The sequence below is a fragment of the Carassius gibelio genome, chromosome A23, assembly GCF_023724105.1.
Source record: "Carassius gibelio isolate Cgi1373 ecotype wild population from Czech Republic chromosome A23, carGib1.2-hapl.c, whole genome shotgun sequence".
NCBI lineage: Eukaryota > Metazoa > Chordata > Actinopteri > Cypriniformes > Cyprinidae > Carassius > Carassius gibelio.
The window spans coordinates 10,270,912-10,290,407 of record NC_068393.1 but is presented as its reverse complement, the minus strand read 5'-3'; the positions used below and the strand labels follow the sequence as shown (position 1 = coordinate 10,290,407).

General features: G+C 37.7%; 2 protein-coding genes across 3 annotated transcripts in view; both read left to right on the top strand.

The window, feature by feature from the left end:
• Nucleotides 1-1,154: 1,154 nt before the first annotated feature.
• LOC127944889 (XK-related protein 7-like) overlaps nucleotides 1,155-19,496 on the top strand; it is a 71,752-nt gene continuing 53,410 nt past the window's right edge. Inside the window, exon 1 of the mRNA XM_052541295.1 lies at nucleotides 1,155-1,777. Within this exon, the coding sequence (XP_052397255.1) occupies nucleotides 1,302-1,777 (476 nt within the window). The 5' untranslated portion in view covers nucleotides 1,155-1,301. The remainder of the gene's footprint in view (nucleotides 1,778-19,496) is intronic.
• Nucleotides 11,422-19,444, top strand: si:dkey-242h9.3 (uncharacterized). 2 transcript variants are annotated; one of them, XM_052541294.1, is made up of 10 exons: nucleotides 11,422-11,677; nucleotides 12,658-12,693; nucleotides 14,942-15,125; nucleotides 15,304-15,406; nucleotides 15,512-15,592; nucleotides 15,672-15,791; nucleotides 15,894-16,586; nucleotides 16,685-16,884; nucleotides 17,582-17,741; nucleotides 18,277-19,444. In XM_052541294.1, the coding sequence occupies exons 3-7, from the start codon at nucleotides 14,945-14,947 to the stop codon at nucleotides 16,483-16,485; spliced, it is 1,077 nt and encodes a 358-aa protein (XP_052397254.1). In that variant the 5' UTR covers nucleotides 11,422-11,677; nucleotides 12,658-12,693; nucleotides 14,942-14,944; the 3' UTR covers nucleotides 16,486-16,586; nucleotides 16,685-16,884; nucleotides 17,582-17,741; nucleotides 18,277-19,444. The 2 variants fall into 2 exon arrangements, with proteins under 2 accessions (XP_052397254.1, XP_052397253.1); XM_052541293.1 differs by having other exon boundaries at nucleotides 12,658-15,125.

Below are 19,496 nucleotides of genomic sequence, written 5' to 3'. Positions count from 1 at the left end.
GCACCATGTCACAAAGCTCAAATCATCTCAGACTGGTGTCTTGAACATGACAATGAGTTAAATTTACTCAAATGGCCTCCACAGACACCAGATCTCAATCTATTAGAGCAGCTTTGGGATGTGGTGGAACGGGAGATTCACTTCATGGATGTGCAGCCGACAAATCTGCAGCAACTGTGTGATCCTAGCATGTTAATATGGACCAAAATATTTGAGGAATGTTTCCAACACATTACTGAATCTATGCCACGAAGAATCAAGGCAGTTCTGAAGGGGGTCCAACCCCGTACTAGCAAGGTGTACCTAATAAAGTGGCCAGTGAGTGTGTGTTCTTAGGGTCGCAGTGATTTTGCCAAGTAAGACATGTTCCTGGATCAACATCTTTTGATGATCCTGGATAAACATTATTGTCCAAAAATATAGACCTTACCCAATCCCTACTCCTAAACCTAACCCTGCCCATAATTTATTCCTAAAATCAGTGGGGAATGATAGCTGATTAACAAGGGTGTAGAAGCACCTAACCCTGATTTCAAGACTAAAACTGATATTTTTCTGAAAAGTTACATCTCAATTTTGATTGGTTGATTACACTGTTGTTCCAGGATCAACAAGGATGTTGATCCAGGAGCATGTTGAGCTTGGTGAAATCATGCTCGCAGCATTTTCAGTGTGTGTCCATTGATATATTCCAAGTCTTCATAATAGCTTTAATATGGTACTCTAGTCAACTGGTACCAAATATAAATCAGAACATAATATTCCACATTTTGAATATATAATTAGGCTATTTATGTATTTTTAAGGTAAATGAAGATTAAGAAATTTCTGTAATGTCAGTGATAAATGATTACAGTACAACTTAATATGAAAAATATAGCAAAAAAAATCGGACGCCACATATGTATTTATAGTTACAAAAAGCTAATTTGTTCATTTCATTAGGTGTTCAGTCTCAAGCCATCATTCGTAATGTCTGCATTACTACACAGTTTTTGGTCGTTTATAATCTTTGTAGTCCTTCCAACGAAACGTTTGTGAAACAAGGCTGGTTGTATCCCAACACAAACCTATTACATCCCCGAGGTCTGTCCGTTATCCAACCGTTATCCCTCTTCTCTCTCTCTCTCTCTCTCTCTCTCTCTCTCTCTCTCTCTCTCTCTCTCTCTCTCTCGCTCACTCGCTCGCTCTCTCTCTCTCCCAACTCTCCCAGGAGCTTTCACACACTCTCTAGCACACACATTCCCCTCCCCTCTCATTGTATTTCGTTTTCCTTTGCCCACTCTCTTTTTACAACAAACATGGCCGCTAAATCGGATGGAGCAGCCGTGTGTGAGAGCGCTTCTCGGTGTCTGCTTGGCCCTGAGCAGAGCGCGGCTCCTGTGCACCCTGGCGCCGGGGAGCGCTTCTCGCTGCTGGACTGCTGCTGGGTGCTGTGCGCCCTCCTGGTCTTCTTCTCTGACGGAGCCACCGACCTGTGGCTGGCAGCGGACTACTACTTGAGGCGAGACTATTGGTGGTTCGGGCTCACGTTAGTGTTCGTGGTGGTTCCCTCCGCGGTGGTTCAGGTGTTAAGTTTCAGGTGGTTTGTGTATGATTACTCGGAAATGAGCACTTCCCCGAACGGGGACGGGTGTGATTTCAGCACCAAGGACAGCGACCGGCGGAGCGTCAGCGGCAGAACCCTGCCTGCGAACGGCACGCGGAAATGCTGCAGAGTGCTCGTGTGGCTCTTCCAGTCTATCATCCACATCTTGCAAATCGGCCAGGTCTGGAGGTAAGATGCATTACGTCTAATATCCAGAACTTCTCCCAGAGATCATGAGCGCTCAGCAGTCGGTATTCTTTTCTATCCATAGTGTCTCTTTTCTTGGAATGGGTGATACTCTTATTGTGGCTCTCATGCTTGGTAATGCTTGGTGATGGTTTGGGAGCAGATGGAAAGAGCTGCATCCCTGTCTGTCTACATCGTGGTCTGTCTACATCCCAACTCGCTTATTTTGGCTGCGCGTCTGTGCTGGTTGCCAACATAGATGGTGTGCCAAGGTGGACAGAGTGCCCGGTGCCATCTCTGGTGGCCCCGTGGTCACGTCGCCCTCAGGTTATGTTGAAATGGATGTTGTATTTGGCTTATATTCACTGTGTTCTTTAGAGCAATTTAATGGCCAATAAATGTGCATTCTGATTCTGAAGACATATGCGCTGTGCACAGGCACCCAAATGTGTCCAGTAAATCCTATAGCAGCGGATCTGAATACAGATTTTATGTTGCAACCCAGTGGCTCTGCACTTTTTGTGTGTCTTCCTAATTAAGCATACCTGATTCAGATCATCAGCTCATTAGGAGAGAGCTTCATGAACTCAGCTGACTGTATCATATAAGAGAGACCTACAATTGTGCAGTGGTGAGTCCCCAGGACCAGGACTAAAAATCACTGTTGTAACCCAAGTAGGTTGTGTTAATCATAGTCTGCCTTAGATTTACATTTACCTTGTGTATTTTCATACATGGTTTACAAGGCTGAGGAGTTTGCAACCTCCTTGTAGTTTCATTTTATTGCATTTAAATGTGCATTAAAATATAATTTAGTCTGATTTCCTTTTTGATTACATTGATAGTGGGATTTTATTTTTTTGCATTTATATGTTTTTCCCTCTTGCCAATGTCCTATCAGAACCGACCTCCCACTGAGCTGAGAGCCTCTACTGTATAAAGAGACAGAATGAGTTTGTACTTTCTCAAAATGAGAGCAAATCTTGAAAGAATAGTCCACAGATTTAGAAATAATTGAAAAGTCTTAGCCCTCTTCAATAAAATGGGAATTGTGCAACCCTACAGGTTCATTATTGGTTAAGTACAGACAGTACAGACAACTTCCAGGCTGTTTTTCTCTGGGGAAGAGCATAACTCAGTTTTGCATTGCCTGTTTACCTTCATCCTTTTGTTTTAGGCTTTCTGTGGAGGGTTTCCAATTGTTTTCTCTGTTCTTGGAGAAGTTATCAAAAGTGCCATGGCTGGTTTGGAGATCGCGGTGAGCATCATATGCTCTTTGGGATGACGCAGTCAGCTGTAATAGGGAAACAGAGCCAAATTTATTTGTGCTTTATGGCTTTTGTACTTCTCCGGCCTGAAATGGGCACTTAGCGTGTTCATGAGAGAAACCAGATGGGAACTTGAGGGACAGAGCAGGTTTGTTTTGCTAATGACATTTGAGCTCTTTAGGCATTACTGTAATCACCCTGCGGAAAGAATATATCTGATGAATGCTTTTCCTTTGTCAGATGTTGCTTTTCTTTATTCCAGAGCAGGGACAGAGGAAGTGATTCACTTCAACGTGTGTGTGTTTTACTGGTAGTTAAGTGCTGAATTATTAACATGTCCAGCGAAGACTGTGTGTCTCAGTGATTGTTTGGGAGAGGATATAGCATTTCCTGCCATCACTCACTACAACAAATTCCTTTTACATTTCTTTCCTTCTCTCTCACTCTCTTTCTGTCTTTCGGTCTCTTTCTCTCCCACTTGAATTCTCTAAATATGATGTATTATTGTGAACAGTTATAACTGGAATGCTGTGTGTGCGGATATTTGCATGGGTTGATGTGTAAGCAAGGACTTGACCAGGTATACAAAATCTGAGCCTGAAGAAGTCCTCATAAATCTCTGCAGATATCCCAGCATCAGTTCTGAACATCTTCTGCCTCTCGGAAATTTTTGTATTAAATATTTTGGATAACTTATGCTTATGCTGTAGTAAGTCTAGGTTCTGCTACCATAGGTGCTGCATTTATACAGCACGTTTAAATCCATATGCAGATTCCCCCTGAATTTAAAATAATATATATGCATATTCAAGTATACAGTGATTATTATTATTTATTTATTATTATTATTTTTTACTTTGTAAATTGTACAATTAATTTAGTATATTATTACTTTAAACTCTATATTTAAAATGTGGTTTCTGGTTCGTATTACTATATTTCTGTAGTTCGTATAGTAGAGTTATGTGTTTGAAATCCAGGGAACTGATAACATGTAACCTGAATGGAAATGATAAAAGCTATGGATAAAAGCGGCTGCTCAATGCATAAATGTCAATGACAAATATAGATTCTTTATAACTGCTTCTACTGAGATATTGGTTTCTATGCTTTGACTGACTGAGACATGATGGGTAAAAATCGAACAGAGCATTTCCTGTTTGTGAAGAAAGATTGTCCATGGTCCTTGTAAATATTGACACTTGACAATCTTGACAAGTCCTTTTCTTAAATTAACTTCCGAAATCATGGCAATCATGGTTGGGAATCACAGTTTTAGAGTTCATATTCACTAGTCTGATTTGTGAATGCGTATGTGTGTGTGTGTGTTTGTATTTACACAGTATCGTGTAACATTAGGACATCTGTGCAGTTCTTTATCGGTCTGTTTGTTGTCTGAGTGAGGTTTCTGTTGTCTCAGATAAAATACACGTGACCTGATCTCAAATGTATTTTCAGCAACACCTCTGTGGACTTAGCTCATCTACACTATATTTGGATATCACTAGTCAAATGTGTAACATCTAGCACTACTCTAGCAGTCATAAAGCAACTGAGAAGATTCAGTTATTGGAAATTCTGACTCAAGGAGAGATCAATGCACGCCGCTCACATAAACCAGAGCTGGAAGAGCCTGAATCAGCTGCAGAGAGCTTGAACTACATCTACAAAGCAAGACAACTCAACAGTCGTCCCTAGATCAGTTGTTATGTGAAGCATGTGGTGTCTGAGATTGCAGTTTAAGGATATATTGCTGATCCTTGATCCGTTGCTTCCAATGGCTGAGATCAAATACTCATTTTATTTAGATTTCTTCTAGATCATTGAATAGATCACGGTGAACGAATCTTGTCGTCTTGTATTTTACAGAGATCAACACATTTAAACCAGAAATCAATTTATGTGCACACATACTTTCACACAGGGTCTGAAAGGAACACTTACTGACCACTAAATATGAGAAAAGAATTTGGTAAGTAAAACCTACTGATGAAATGTCTGATAACATCTTAAAAATGTCTACATATTGCACTGAATGATCAGACCTTGCAGTGAATGTCACAAGTATGAAAGATAACAGCAGCCAATTAATCCATCCATCCATTAATTATTGATTTATGCCCACACGTGGCAGGTGATCTGATCACACTCTAAACAAAAGTGAAACGTATTAAAAGAGCCACCACATATTTGAATGAGACGCTTTCACTTCCATTTTTATCTCACTGACATACAACTTCTTTGCATCTTTTTTTTTTATACTGACACTTATGCAAATATGCTGTATACTGCTGTTCAAAAGCTTGGGGTCAGTATTTTTTTTAACGTTTTCTCGTATGATCAAAAGAAAAAGACAGTAACAACAGCAATATTGTTAGTTATAACAATTTGAAATAACAATTTTAAAAAGTTATTGCTGTGATAGCGATTACTCATTACTCCAGTCTTCAGTGTCACACGATCCCTCAGAAATCATTTAATATGCTGATTTAATATTGTGTGGTTTTAAACATTGTTAAAAACGATTTTGTGCAGCTTAATATTTTTGTGGAAACTGAAACATATTTTCAGGATTCTTTGACTAGAAAGTTCAAAAGAACAACATTTATTCTGAAATAGAACTAATTTGTAATATTATAAAGGTATTTACTATCACTTTTGACAAATTTAATGCACACTTGCTGAATGTAAGCCTTAAATAAATAATTAAAAACTCTGACCTCATACTTTTGAACGGTAGTGTATACAAAACTCTCATAGCTGTTTAAATGTTCGACAGTTTGATCTGGAGCAATTCTGTATTTTACAGCGTGGTTTGCAACCCTCAGTACTGTATGTGAGACACTAGAACTACTTGAGAGACTTGTTTAGGCTACAAAAAGTGTCCATTGTCTCAAACAACACATTTTGCCAAGCTGAAGTAAAGGCTTAGTTGGACCTGTTTTAACACCCCAGACACACGCACACACAGATGCACTCAAGTACAGAGCAGCTGTTTTATGTGATATGTGTGTTGCAGGTGTGTGAGGCAGTGGAGTGTATCCGCTTGGCCATTAAGGGAGTTGATGGGGATATTCTCATCGAGCTGAAGGCATTATACCGCAGCTGGCATGTGTGAGGAGCATTTTAAGGCAGAAAACACCTTGCCTATCTCAACTCCACACCTCAGAGTGAAATTTTCCCAGGACTGGGAATAGATAAAATAATTCCTTATTAGATATGGCCATCATTAGGAAAAGGTTAGTGGACAGGAGGTTGTCTTTTGTCTCCTCTCCCCTGCCATGCCTCTATCCACTTGTCAGTCTCGCCATCTCATTCCCTTCCTAAAGACCTGATGCTGTCTGTCTTGTTAGAGCTGACCCAGTTTTTCACAGCAGATGCTGGAAAAATACTCACAATGGAGTGACACACACACCGTGTGTGTGAAAGGAAGCGAGTGTTCGCAGGTTTCCTAAACACAGCAGATGAATATAGATTACGCTGAGCACTGTTTGTACTGTATGTGAATGCCTTTGTATGCCCATCTGCTTATCACAATGAGTGAGAGTTTTCGCCAGCAGATGTGTGTGAGAGTGGCTTTAGGGACTGTACTTATGTCTAGATATATATATATATATATATATATATATATATATATATATATATATATCCGAAAAACACATTTTCAGAAAAAAATTACAAATCACCCTCTTGTGTCAGTATTTTGATTAACCACTTTTTCTTTAGTCTGTTGGGATATGTTTCTGTCTCTACTAACTTTGCACATCTAGACTTTTCAATATTTGCTCACTCTGCTCAAGTTCAGTTCAATCTGATGGTGAGTGTTTGTGGACTGCAGCTTTCAAATCATTCCACAGATTTCAGTGGGGTTTAAGTTTGGGCTCTGACTAGTCCATGCAAAGACATTCATCTTTTTCAACCACTGTGTGCTCAGGTTTGCTGTGTGCTTTGAGGTCATTGTCATGTTGGAACGTAAACCTTCTTCCCATTAACAACTTTCTGGCAGAAGGCAACAGATTTTCTTCTAGATTTTGATGGTATTTTGCCCCATCCATTTTCCTTCTTTCCTGACTAGTGCTTCAGTCCCTGCTGCAGAGAAACACCCCCATAACAGTACATTAACCACCTGAACTAACCATAATGAACTTGGATTTGTGCAACTTAACAACGGCTCTGTGTAGTAACAGCTGCTCTTTGTGAAATCACGCACCTGATGGCTTTACTGACTAGATGTGCATTGATCATCGGCCGATATATATTGTGCACCCCTATTTCCCATGTTTCCCTGTTTCTTCTTGCCTTGCCTTGTTTTTGACCAATGACTGTTTCTGGCTTTTGATTGTTTGCTGGTGCTTGACCCTGCCTGTTTTGACCACTCTGTTGTATAAAGCCTGCACTCAGATCTACTACTGCATGGTCACACCTCCCACATTACAGTGATATTGTTGTCACATGCACACAATGGCCACTCAGTGTCATGCATTTCTGTAACTGCTTCAGAGTTTTTGTAGGCCTCTTGGTCGCCTCTCTGCCCAGTTCCATCCTGGCTCTTTCATTCAGTTTGAAGCGACGTCCTGATTCAGGCAGGGTCTGTGTTGTACCTTCCAATTAATAACAGACTTTGCTTTTTCCACCTCTGTTTTTATTATTATTATTATTATTATTATTATTATTATTATTATTATTATTATTATTGTTATTATTTTCTGACATGTTGGTGTCTTATCTTTCACTTGGATGTCATAAGTTACACTGAGTAAATACAGCTGGATAAATAATTTCAGGCTGCAAAGCAACACAATTTGATTATTTTTAAGGGAGAGATTATTTTCTATATGCACTGTATGTATATATATTATGTATATACACACACAGTATGAGATTTTTTTTTTTTTTTTGCATTTATTTCACATATAATAAAGTTTATTAAAATATTATTTAAAAGAGCCTCATGACTATATGGCAAGATCTGTACATTTTAAATAAAGAAATTTAGCACAGTGTTGTTAGCAATTACAAAAATTACTAAATAATAACTAACTAGTTTAAGTTACTAGCAACAACTAAGACTATCTTTAAAAATGCATTGAAATCAAGTTCAACATCTTGGACATGGTTGCCTGTTCTTTATGGATCCATTCCCACAGGTCATCAGAGCTTACAGGATGTGTTTTGTTTTCTGAGCACACGGTGCATGGGGTCAGTCCAGTCCCAGTGAAACTGATGAGTTTCATTTAAAAGGCAAATCATGGATGGATTGTGTGTTTAAGAAGCAACGAGTTATTAACTGTCTCAGTCTATCTATCAATCAAGCAATATGTCTCTGGTAGACTGGCTTTTTTTTTTTTTTTTACAAGCAATTAAAATTTGAATTTGAATTTCCTTTGATTGTCCTTGACTGATAAATAGGTTATGATTTAGAGCATAATTTTTCTGATGTCTATTTTTCCCCTGTGCAATTACTCCTGTCAGTCATATGGCTGTTACAGTTCTGGGCAGCGCCACTGTTTTGAACATCTGGATTGGCTATGACCACAGGTTAATTATATTTATCTATTCTAGAGAGCCTTTTTCAGGTTTCGTTACAGTGACTGACTGTAAACCGTTTCTGATGTAGAAAAAAACGTATGTCCAACAGATGGTGAAAATTGATGCCTTGCTCTGTCAGCCAGCGTTGATATTCAACGTTGTGTCCGAAGCCACCAAAATAAAAAAGACTCTTTGATACATGAGCAGCATACAGTAGATGTATTATAAATCAACATTCACCCCATGAAGCCACTCTATTTTTCTACTTGTTTTGTTTTTGTGCTGTTCAGATTTTCTCTCTGTGATATCTTTTTCAACTGTGGTGTCTCCCTTGTGGCATCGCATGACATATATCTAATCTCTGTTGTCAATCTCTGGAAGGAATGGAGAAAGAGCAAGAGAACGAGAGAAGCGCTGGCTGTTCTCTGGGGGAAGAAATGTAGAGAGGTGGAGTTGTGCAGTGTAAGGGAGTTTTGAGTGAAACATTTCCCGATTACAGAACGAGTGTAATAATGTCACATCAGGAGAGTAAGGGAAGAGAAACTCCCCAGGTGTGTGACCTCTCTTTGACTCGGTTACTTGCATATTCATTTATGATATGCATATTCATGCTGATCAGGGCAGAGTTTTAATAGCCTTCCTCTGATTCTGTCTTCTGTTTTATTTGTAGACTGTGTTGAAAAGCTTGAGTTGAGAATAGAACTGACACTGGGGTTATCTGTGAGTGCCAGCTGTGAGAAACCCAGTTACATGGAAGAAAATGTGCAAATAAAGATGTTACAGAATATGTAACACTGATGTTTGACTGTCAGCATCACAATTTTATTCAAGAAATACTTCAATCAGAACCTGCTTTGTTCACTTCCATTTCAAAATCTGTCATTTCATTCAGGGGAAAAAAAAGCAAAATATACTGTTGTGGCAAGTTTACTTGACACCGAATGTCTATATACATATGATTTTAATATTTAACGTCAATAAAGCTGCACCTTGCAAATTCAGAAGACACGTGTATCATTATTTCCAAAAGCTGCCAGGCGGTTGGATTGGAGATGCTATTGATGGTAGCAATTTAGTGTGCAACACACATCAGCTGTCTGAGGCTGAAACTACAAAACATAGCATCCCAAATATTTCAAACACTCTTCAATAGGTGTAGCATGTAACGGAAGTACCTAATTTAATTACAAAATAAATGTAATTGTAATCATTTGCAGTTACTGAGGGAAAAAAAAATTAAATTAAATTAGTTACTTATGAAAATGTTAACGATTACAAACGGGGTTACATTTTCACACACACACACACACATACCCAAACACAGATTTAATTGATTTCTTTTTAAATTGCATTGACTGCCCTAATATATGAGTTTAGGACACAGAATAGAACACGCTTATTCAATAGGCATTGTTAGAGGCAACTGTTTCCTGTCATTGCTATGCCAATATTTGATATCTAAAACAGCATCATAGCTATTAGACTATTTCTTGTTATGATTTCAATCTGTATTTAACCTCAGAATGATATCAAAGTATGTCAATTTTGTGGCGGCTGTGCTTAAAAATTAAATTATTATAATCTTAATTCAAGTGATGAAGGATTTTTAAAGTCTGACAGTAATTACAAGACCAAAGTTGGGACATTTTGTGAAATACCGGATAATCAAGAATGTTATTTGGTAGTTCTCTTTAACCTATATTTAATTGAACAAAGTACAGAGAAAAAATAAATCCAATATTAACAAATATTGATTTTGATGGTTGCAACACACTCCAAAAAGGTTTGGAGAGAGACAGTGTCACATGATCTTTCCTTTTAATGAAAGCCCTTAATTATTTGGGAAATGATACGAGTTGTAAAAGTTTTGCAAGCAAAATATTCATCCAATCTTGCTTAATACAAAACTTCAGCTGCTCAACAGTCTGTGTTCGTTGTTGTCTGATTCATGGCTGGTTGTACACTTTCTATAAGAGACAGATTTGGACTGATATATGCACATTCACTCTGTGTCTACGAAACCACGCTGTTCTAGCACATGCAGAATGAGACCTGGTATTGTCTTAATCTAATAACCATGGATTTCCCATGAAAGACGTCATCTTTATGGCAGTACATGTCTCTGTACAATTCCAATATAAGCCTCCATGTCAATGGTATGTCCACACACATGCTAGTGACCCATGCTGTTTGCTCTGCTGCAGCTTCATCCCACATAGCAAACAGACTTGGCCCAAATGTGGCCTCCTCGTGGCACTGCTGGCGTGTTGCCGGCACTGGCATGCATCATGTCAGCCAACTGTGGGCCAAGTGTGGCAATGATGGCACTGCATGCATGACGGCAGACAACATTTGGGCCGATTGTGGATGGGAGGTGTGTGGCCCAGATCATGTCAGCCCACTGTGGGCCAAGTGTGGCAATGATGGCACTGCATGACGGCAGACAACATTTGGGCCGATTGTGCATGAGAGGTGTCTGGCCCAGATTAGTGTAGCGATTATGGGCCATAATTTGTGTACTGGACAATTATAAGCCTGCTACTAGCCTATATTTTCAAGGCAAGATTATTCTCCCCTCCCCGTTCTGAAAAAGATGTAAATATTTTAATAATTAATAATAATTATATTAATTGAATTATAAATGAGACAGTGAAAAAAATATATGTCCAATTGTTTAAAAAAAAGATTAATAATGAATAGATATAGCATTTAGTTTTCAGCAATATTCACAAAATTTAATAATCATTAAACCCATTTTCCTAACATAATTTAGTTTTTTTTTTAATTATATTATTTATTTTAATTTGTTTTTATAAATGTGTAAATAATAAAAAAAAAAAACAACAACACTAATCCACAAATAAGTCTACGTTTTCCATACTTTTAAATTTTAAGGACGACCAAATCATGTTAAAAACTTAATATCTATATTTTTTTTCTAAATAACAGTTTATTTAAAACAACTGCAGTCAACTATTGTTTTTTTTTTTGGCGCGATCTCCACGGTAACAGCAGCTTTTCTGGTTGGTGAATGAGGTTCACGTGATGCGTCGGTTAATTTCTCCCGCTGAAGTTGAAGAAGACGTCTCAGACAACCGCTGTTCAGGTAAGTGAAGTTCACTCTCTTTTTTTGGCGCTTTTTTTAATACCTGATTTCAAACTCGGATGCCACTTTTTTCTTTATTGAAGTGAACTTTTGCCTATATGGTAGCTGATTCAGCTGCCCCTGAAAATGAGACGCGAACGGGGTGCGATAGACCGGCCTGCGGAATGTCCGAGGCGCGGTGCTTCATGTGTGCGGAACAATGTAACGTTAATGCTGTTAAAATGAAAAGCAAATTCAGCAACCGCAATTGACTTATAATGTGATTCAATGGTTGAAAAATCAGATTGTATGATATCTAAATCTAATCTTTGACTTAACTAACGTTATATATCTGATACTTTTGTTTTAGCCAGTCATGTGGAATCAAATCTGGATTAATCATTGTTTAACATGAAAAGGACATGCTCCAAGTTTTTTATTTGTGATCACAGAGGCCTGCTTAGTTCTTTTTGCTAGTCATGTATTGCTAGTCATCTCATTCCCATGTGTGCCATATTTGTAGGCGATTGAGAGAAAAATAATTATACTGTACTATTAAAATATCTACATTGAAGGAATGAAATTGATCACATAACTTTTTTGTTGTTGTCTAAAACAATAGTTCTCAACCTGGGTAATGTTTAGAGGTCACATCTAGGAATGCAATGAACAATTGGCCATTTATGGCAAAACTGAACCAGGAGAACAACTATACAAGTGGCTAGTATTGTCCTATGAAATTAAAGGGAATGTAATAATTATGGTTAAAATAATTAAATATAAAATATTTAGATGTGGATATAAATTGATTGATAAAAACAATTAAATTAAAGTTATTTAAAAAGATGGCAAACTGGCCTAAAAGCACTCACTTTCCATGATCTAACAAAATTATTAATACAAATGAGTTTTAGAGCTACATTAGTATCCTATATTGGTAAATCTGGAATAGTTGAGGCATATTCAATGTTAATTTTGTTTTATTTTTTATTTTTTTACAGGACTGTGCATGGGCAAGAAAACTTGACAGACTGTTGGTATGGATGGTAATTGGAGTTACAATGAGAGGAGCAATGTGAGAAGACGGGCATTAAAAAAAGTTGATGAACTAATACAGACAATAGATAGTGAGTGTAGCAGGCAAGAGTTTGAAATAAATTATGCAGACAGCTTCAATGATGAAACTTCTATATGGTTTGAGGAGGAGTTTCAGAGCAGCAGAGATAGTGGGAATGAACAGATTCCAAAGGATAGGTTTCTGTCTGATGAGGAGGAAATGGATCATAGTGATGCATGCAGTGACACTATTTATGACTTGAAGGATTCTCTTGCTGACTGGGCCACTGAGTTTAGCATTCCCCTGATTGCGTTATCAGCCCTGCTCTGCATTTTACAAGTTCACCATCCTTCTCTGCCAAAAGATGGGCGAACATTACTTAAAACAAAAACAGCATACAAAATAGAAACTCTATCAGGTGGAATGTTTCACTACTTTGGAATACTAAGCTCGTTTTATGGACTGTTGAATAAGGTGTGGTCTATTGTCCCAGATAGACACTTATTTAAATTACAGCTGAATTTTGACGGCCTACCCCTGTTCAAAAGCAGTAGTACTCAGTTTTGGCCCATTCTTGGTATGTTGCAGGGGTACAGTGAGAAACCAGTGTTGATTGGTCTTTTTTGTGGCAACACTAAACCAAAGTCTTTGTCAGAGTATTTGCAACATCTGGTGTGTGAATTAAAGTCACTGAGCAGTGGGTTTGTTTTTCAGGGAAAGAGGTTCTTTTTGAACATCTGCTCTGTTGTATGTGACACTCCAGCCCGAGCCTTTGTGAAAGGAGTGAAATCACACTGTGCATACCATGGATGTGACAAGTGTCACCAAATTGGTGTCCGTATAGGACATCGAATGACATTTCCTGATTTAAGTGCAAGACGTAGAACGGACGAATGCTTTAGAAAAAATACAGATGTAGAACACCACCATGAACACTCACCTTTAGCTGACCTTAATATTGACATGGTTGCCAGCTTCCCTTATGATTACATGCACTTAGTATGCTTAGGGGTTATGAGGCGTCTGCTTGATTTGTGGATGGGTCCTCCTGGACCCCTGCGTTGTCGTATGTCAAGCAGTCAAGCTTCCTTGATTTCAGAGAGACTACTTTCTTTGAGGGATTACATTCCTTCTGAGTTCACTAGAAGACCACGTACACTGGCTGAAAAAAGTAGGTGGAAGGCCTCAGAATTTCGTCAGTTCCTGCTGTACACTGGACCTGTTGTACTGAAGGGTGTATTAAAGTCTCAAATTTATGACAATTTCATGCTTTTGTCAATTGGCGTACACATATTACTGAGTTCAGAATATTGTTTGAAGATGAACAATCTGGCCAGTTCCCTTTTGGTGTCTTTTGTTGAACATTTTGGTCAGCTTTATGGACAAGAAATTTTAGTTTACAATTTTCATGGTTTGGTCCATCTTTGTGAAGATGTAAAAATCCATGGTAATTTGGATTTATTTTCATCTTTTCCATATGAGAATTTCTTGGGTCATCTTAAAAAACTGGTTAGAGGCCCACGAAATCCTTTGACACAAGTGATCCGCAGGTTGTCTGAAATTGATGAAGCCAGCTCCAACTGTAATCTTAATGCAAAGACATCCAAAGATTATAAATCGGAACATACTGAAGGGCCAGTACCACAATTTTTCACAGGACAAGTAAAACAGTTTAAAGTGTTGTCCATGGATGGTGCCGTTATCAAAACTACAAATAGAGATTCCTGCATCAAAATAAAGAACAAGTTTGTTTTGGTTGAAAATATTATTGTTGATAGGGGAGTGGAATATTTTGTCGGTAGGGACTACAGATGCAAGGAATCATTCTTTGAATACCCTTTTGACTCTACAGAGTTGGACATCTTTGTGGTTTCTAACTTGTCTTTGACACTGAAACATTTTCAGAGAGTGGAGAGTGTGCAAAAATATGTCAGACTGCCATTTCATGACAAGTTTGTTGTGATACCTTTGCTGCATTTAAACAAACCACACGGCAGCTATTGATTTACATTATACTTAAACATTTTTTTGGTAGCATGCAGTTGTTTATGGGTCCAGTAAATCTGCAGTTTATATTTTGTTGCTTTCTTTGTATCTGCGGTACATGTTGTGTGCAATTACAGTTCCCAAAAATAGTCTCTCTTCTCACATTATCCACTCAAAAGTGTTCCTACAGATTATTTTGAAAAGGCATATAAATGACTAAATTACAATTTTATTTTGTTTAGACAATGTATCACATTGTGATTTTTGAAAAAACTAATGAAGTAGAAGTGGTGCCTTCCAATTGGGTCAAAGAAAATGAATGTATGTGGCCACCAAATAAAGTGGATGTTGTAAAAGCCACAAAAAATAAGGAGCAACCTGGGGAAGGATGGACTCCACACAGGGTCAGAATAATATTTACATCGAGTAAGTATTACTTTATAGATTGTGTGTTGAAATGTTTCAGATACGTTGGCCATATATACATATATATATATATATATATATATATATATATATATATATATATATATATATATATATATATATATATGTGTGTGTGTATGTATGTATGTATGTATATAATTATTGTAATCTTTTGTAGACAGTTACAGTGAGGCAAGATTAAAACTACCTGAAGCTGTCGAACACACAGACCTTGCAACAGATAGGGAGGATTCCCCAATTAAACCCAAACGAAGAAGAATGTGAGTTGTCTTTATTTGTAATCTATGATTATATTTAGTCAATGTATTGTAAAATGTGGCAGATATGCATGTATATGATATGTAAGTAACAAAGTGATTCTTTAGGCCAAAGAACCTATTTTTTCCTGGAGAAGATGAGGATGAAAAAATCAGTGTTGATCAGTCAAAAGATAATGCAAAGAAAAGGTAAGTTTCCATTAATTTTCTTTTTTTTGTCTACTTATTTCTTACATGACATATAGCTTCTTTCTCTTTCTCTGAACAGAAAAGAAGAACTGCCTAGAGCTCCGAAGATCTTTCACTCATTTGCTTCTGACTCCCAAAGGATGCAGAAGACTGGATCTACTCAGAAGTCTGTGTTGGCCAAATCTAAGCCAACAAAATTGTAAGCAGTATAAGTTGTTATTTTGAGTAAGGTAATTGATTAATTTAACTTGTGAAAATGCCTAAAATGATCTGTTCTAACTTTCTTCAAATCCCGACATAGTTTACCAAATATCCCTCCTAATTCCCAAAGTCATCATACTTCTAATGTACCTAAGAGGACCCACACACATTCTGACCAGTCTCGAAGAAACCATGCAACTGCTGATCCACTTGAGAGGAGCCGCATTAACCCTGACCCGCTTCAGAGAAGCCGCACTTCTAACCAGCTTCAGAGATTCCACACAAGCTGTACTTCTCCCAACTTGTCTGACAATGATTGCACTCCACCTGACCTGCTTCAGAGATGCCATGCTTCCCCGGATTCACGACCGAGAAAAAGTTCAACTACTGAGCCATTTCAGAAGGTCCAGACTTCCTCTGATCCACTTCGAAGTGGCCACAAAACTTCAGACTCCGTTCAGAGAGGCCGCAATTCCCCTGATCCGCTTCAGAGAAGCCACACAACTGCTGAGCCGTTTCAGAAAGTCCACACTTCCCCTGACCCGCTTCAAAGAAACCATGCAAATTCTGACCCGTTACAAAGACGCAACACTTCCCCTGACCTGCTTCAGAGAAGCTGTATTTCTCCTGACTTGTTTGAGATAGATTATACTCTCCCTGACCCTTTTCAAAGAAGTCACTCTCCCCCCTGACCCACTGCAAAGAAGCTGCATTTCCCCTGATCGTTGTCAGAGAGGGATTGTTTATCACCAGCCACAAGGACTATTAAGACATCAAGCTGTTCTTGATACTTGTAAGTATTTGTTTATTGGGAAATGTGATACTATCGTGTACTACTTTTACATATTGTGTACCATATGGGTTTATTTCAGTTTCTTGCTTTTGTTTCAGCCCTCCTGCGTAACATTCTCACAAATCAAGAGATCATGATGGACCAAATGAAGATAATCTATAGGACAGTTCAGGGTCTAAAATCTGTCAGTGAAGAAGACATAGGCCTTGAAGCAAACCTACTGCCAGTAGCTGATCTTCAGTCTCTGCAAAACTTGGAGGAGCGATTGAGAAAATTTCCTGACTTTCAAAAGCAATTGGTAAGTCAGTTATATTCAAGACATATGTTTTGTTTAGGCTTACTAAAAAATTTTTTTTTTTGTATGTTGTGAAAATGTAAAACTTAAGCTTGGATGAGTTGGTTTCTTTTGATGAACACAAAGAAGACATTTTGAGGAATTTTGGTAACCAGACAAAGGTAACATTGGTATTAAAAAATAAAAAATATGGAAGCCAGTGGTTACCATCTACTGTCTGGTTAACATTTAAAACAAATTCTGCTGTGTTCAACAGAATAAAGAAACTCATACAAGTGGAGGTGAGGAAATGATGGCAGAATTTACATTTTTGGTTGAACTATCCCTTTAGTGGATAATTGGCATTTTATTTGAACAATTAATAAAATAAATGGGTAACACTTTATTTTGATAGTCCACTTTAGACATTCTACTAGCAGTAAGTAACTTTGCAACTACATGTCAACTAGCAGTTAGTAGAGTATTAGTAGACTGTCTGCTTAATATCTTCTAACACTTTCTTTGTCAACTTATTGTAAACTTATACTAAGCCTGAACCTACCCTAACAGTCTACTCTGAGAGTAAGTAGACATGTAGTTGCAAATTTCTGAGATTTAGTTGATATGTAGTTGACATGTAGTTACAAAGTTACTTACAGTCAGTAGAATGTCTAAAGTGGACTATCGAAATAAAGTGTAACCAATAAATGTTAATTCACAGATAAGCATGTTGGCAATGAAAGGTGGGACAGACACCAGAGATGGAGTTTGGAGAATAATGACAGCAACAATCACAAACTCCCTGGCCAAGAATATAAATATGCGTGGTGTTAATGGGAAGATCAGCTTTAAAAGCTTGCAGTTACGAAACATTGTTCTTGGTAAGTCTGTTGTGAGCATGACCACTTTTTAAAAAAAATCTAATTAATTTAAAATTGTACAGTCTAAAACATTTTTTTTTTTTTTTTTTTATGCCCAGTACTTCAATTTCTACAACTGTTATTTTAAAACTGTATCATAATTTAAAGTTTAAATTGACCAATGCAATAAGTAAACAACTGTTTAAGATTATTAAATGCATTTTTTGGGGGTGAAAATAAGATGTTATGCTTTGAATGCGTTACATTATCAGTACTTCAACGGTTCATTGGTTACTGTTTACACCACAGTTTCCATATATAAATATTTTTAAGGTTTTTGTTTGCTAAAATGGTCTTGTTTGTTATAATACTGTTGTCAAAGTCTGACAAGCCAGTTAGTCAATCAATTATGCCACATAAGCAATCATTTTCTGTATAAAATGTAACCAAAGCAACCTTATTTTAATTTGTTACCTAAATTTATGTACAGTAGGTGGATGAATGTTTCTATATGTATGTTAATTTTGTATTATTCATTTAGTATTTTGTCTTTTAGCTGCTGTCAGAAAAAATCGCCTCACACAACATGCCACCGATCAGGAGATTGAATCAACCATTCAAAGATGGCTTCAGCTTGCTCCTGATCGAGATGGAGGAAGGAGAGAGCGCTTAAGGAAAAAAGAGGCCCAAATAGGATCACTTTCTCCCACACACACACATTCTGATGTGTAAATTTTTTTAATTTGCTCTATGTTTGTTTAGAGTAAATTAGATTATAATGTTCAAATTTCAGTACTAGATTTCTTTTAGATTCATTTAGTTAGGTAGCTCATATAGCGTTCACACAGTTGCACAACTCTAGCTGTCCTTTCTTTTCTTTTTTTGGCTTGTGCATTACTAAAGTATCTAAGCTTGAACATTTTGAAATTATATGCTCTTTTACGGGTTGTAATAAGATGTTACACTTCGAATGTACAAAATAAAATAGCATTCACACTGTTACACAATTCTAGGTGTAATATATATATATATATTCTTGGCTGGTATTACTGTTAAATAAAATTTAAATTGAATAAAATATAGAATTTTTCTGTGACTTATTTGTTCACATGGTTTGGGTAAGATTAGTCTGGGTTATGGCTCAGTTTTGGGGTTTCTGGTTAAAGGGTGGTGTTGATATGGTTAACTTATGACTGAGAATTGGTACCAATAATAAAACCTGTTTTGGCCCAGTTCAGGGCCAGTTAAGGGTGACTTACTGGCTGAGATTTGGGCCAGTTATGGCCCATGTGTAACCCTTGTATTTAATCCAGTTCTGGGCCACTTCAGGGCCGTCATTCTTTGCGGTACTTGGACCGAGGGTTATTGGTTTGTGTCTGAACTATTTTTGAGAATTGAATTTTCTTGTGCCTTTTTTTGTTCACATGGTTTGGGTAAGATTAGTCTGGGTTATGGCTCAGTTTTGGGGTTTCTGGTTAAAGGGTGGTGTTGATATGGTTAACTTATGGCTGAGAATTGGTACCAATAATAAAACCTGTTTTGGCCCAGTTCAGGGCCAGTTAAGGGTGACTTACTGGCTGAGATTCGGGCCAGTTATGGCCCATGTGTGACCCTTGTATTTAATCCAGTTCTGGGCCACTTCAGGGCCGTCATTCTTTGCGGTACTTGGGCCGAGGGAAAAGTGATTGTGTGGCCCGGAGCTGGGCCAGAAAAAAATTGCTATGTGGGATACAATGACAGACGTTTGCTTTTTGCATCTGTCACTGATGAAAGTCT

Coding starts and splice junctions, on each gene's coding strand:
- si:dkey-242h9.3 (XM_052541293.1), top strand. CDS start 12,696: ATGGATGGTAATTGGAGTTACAATGAGAGGAGCAATGTGAGAAGACGG.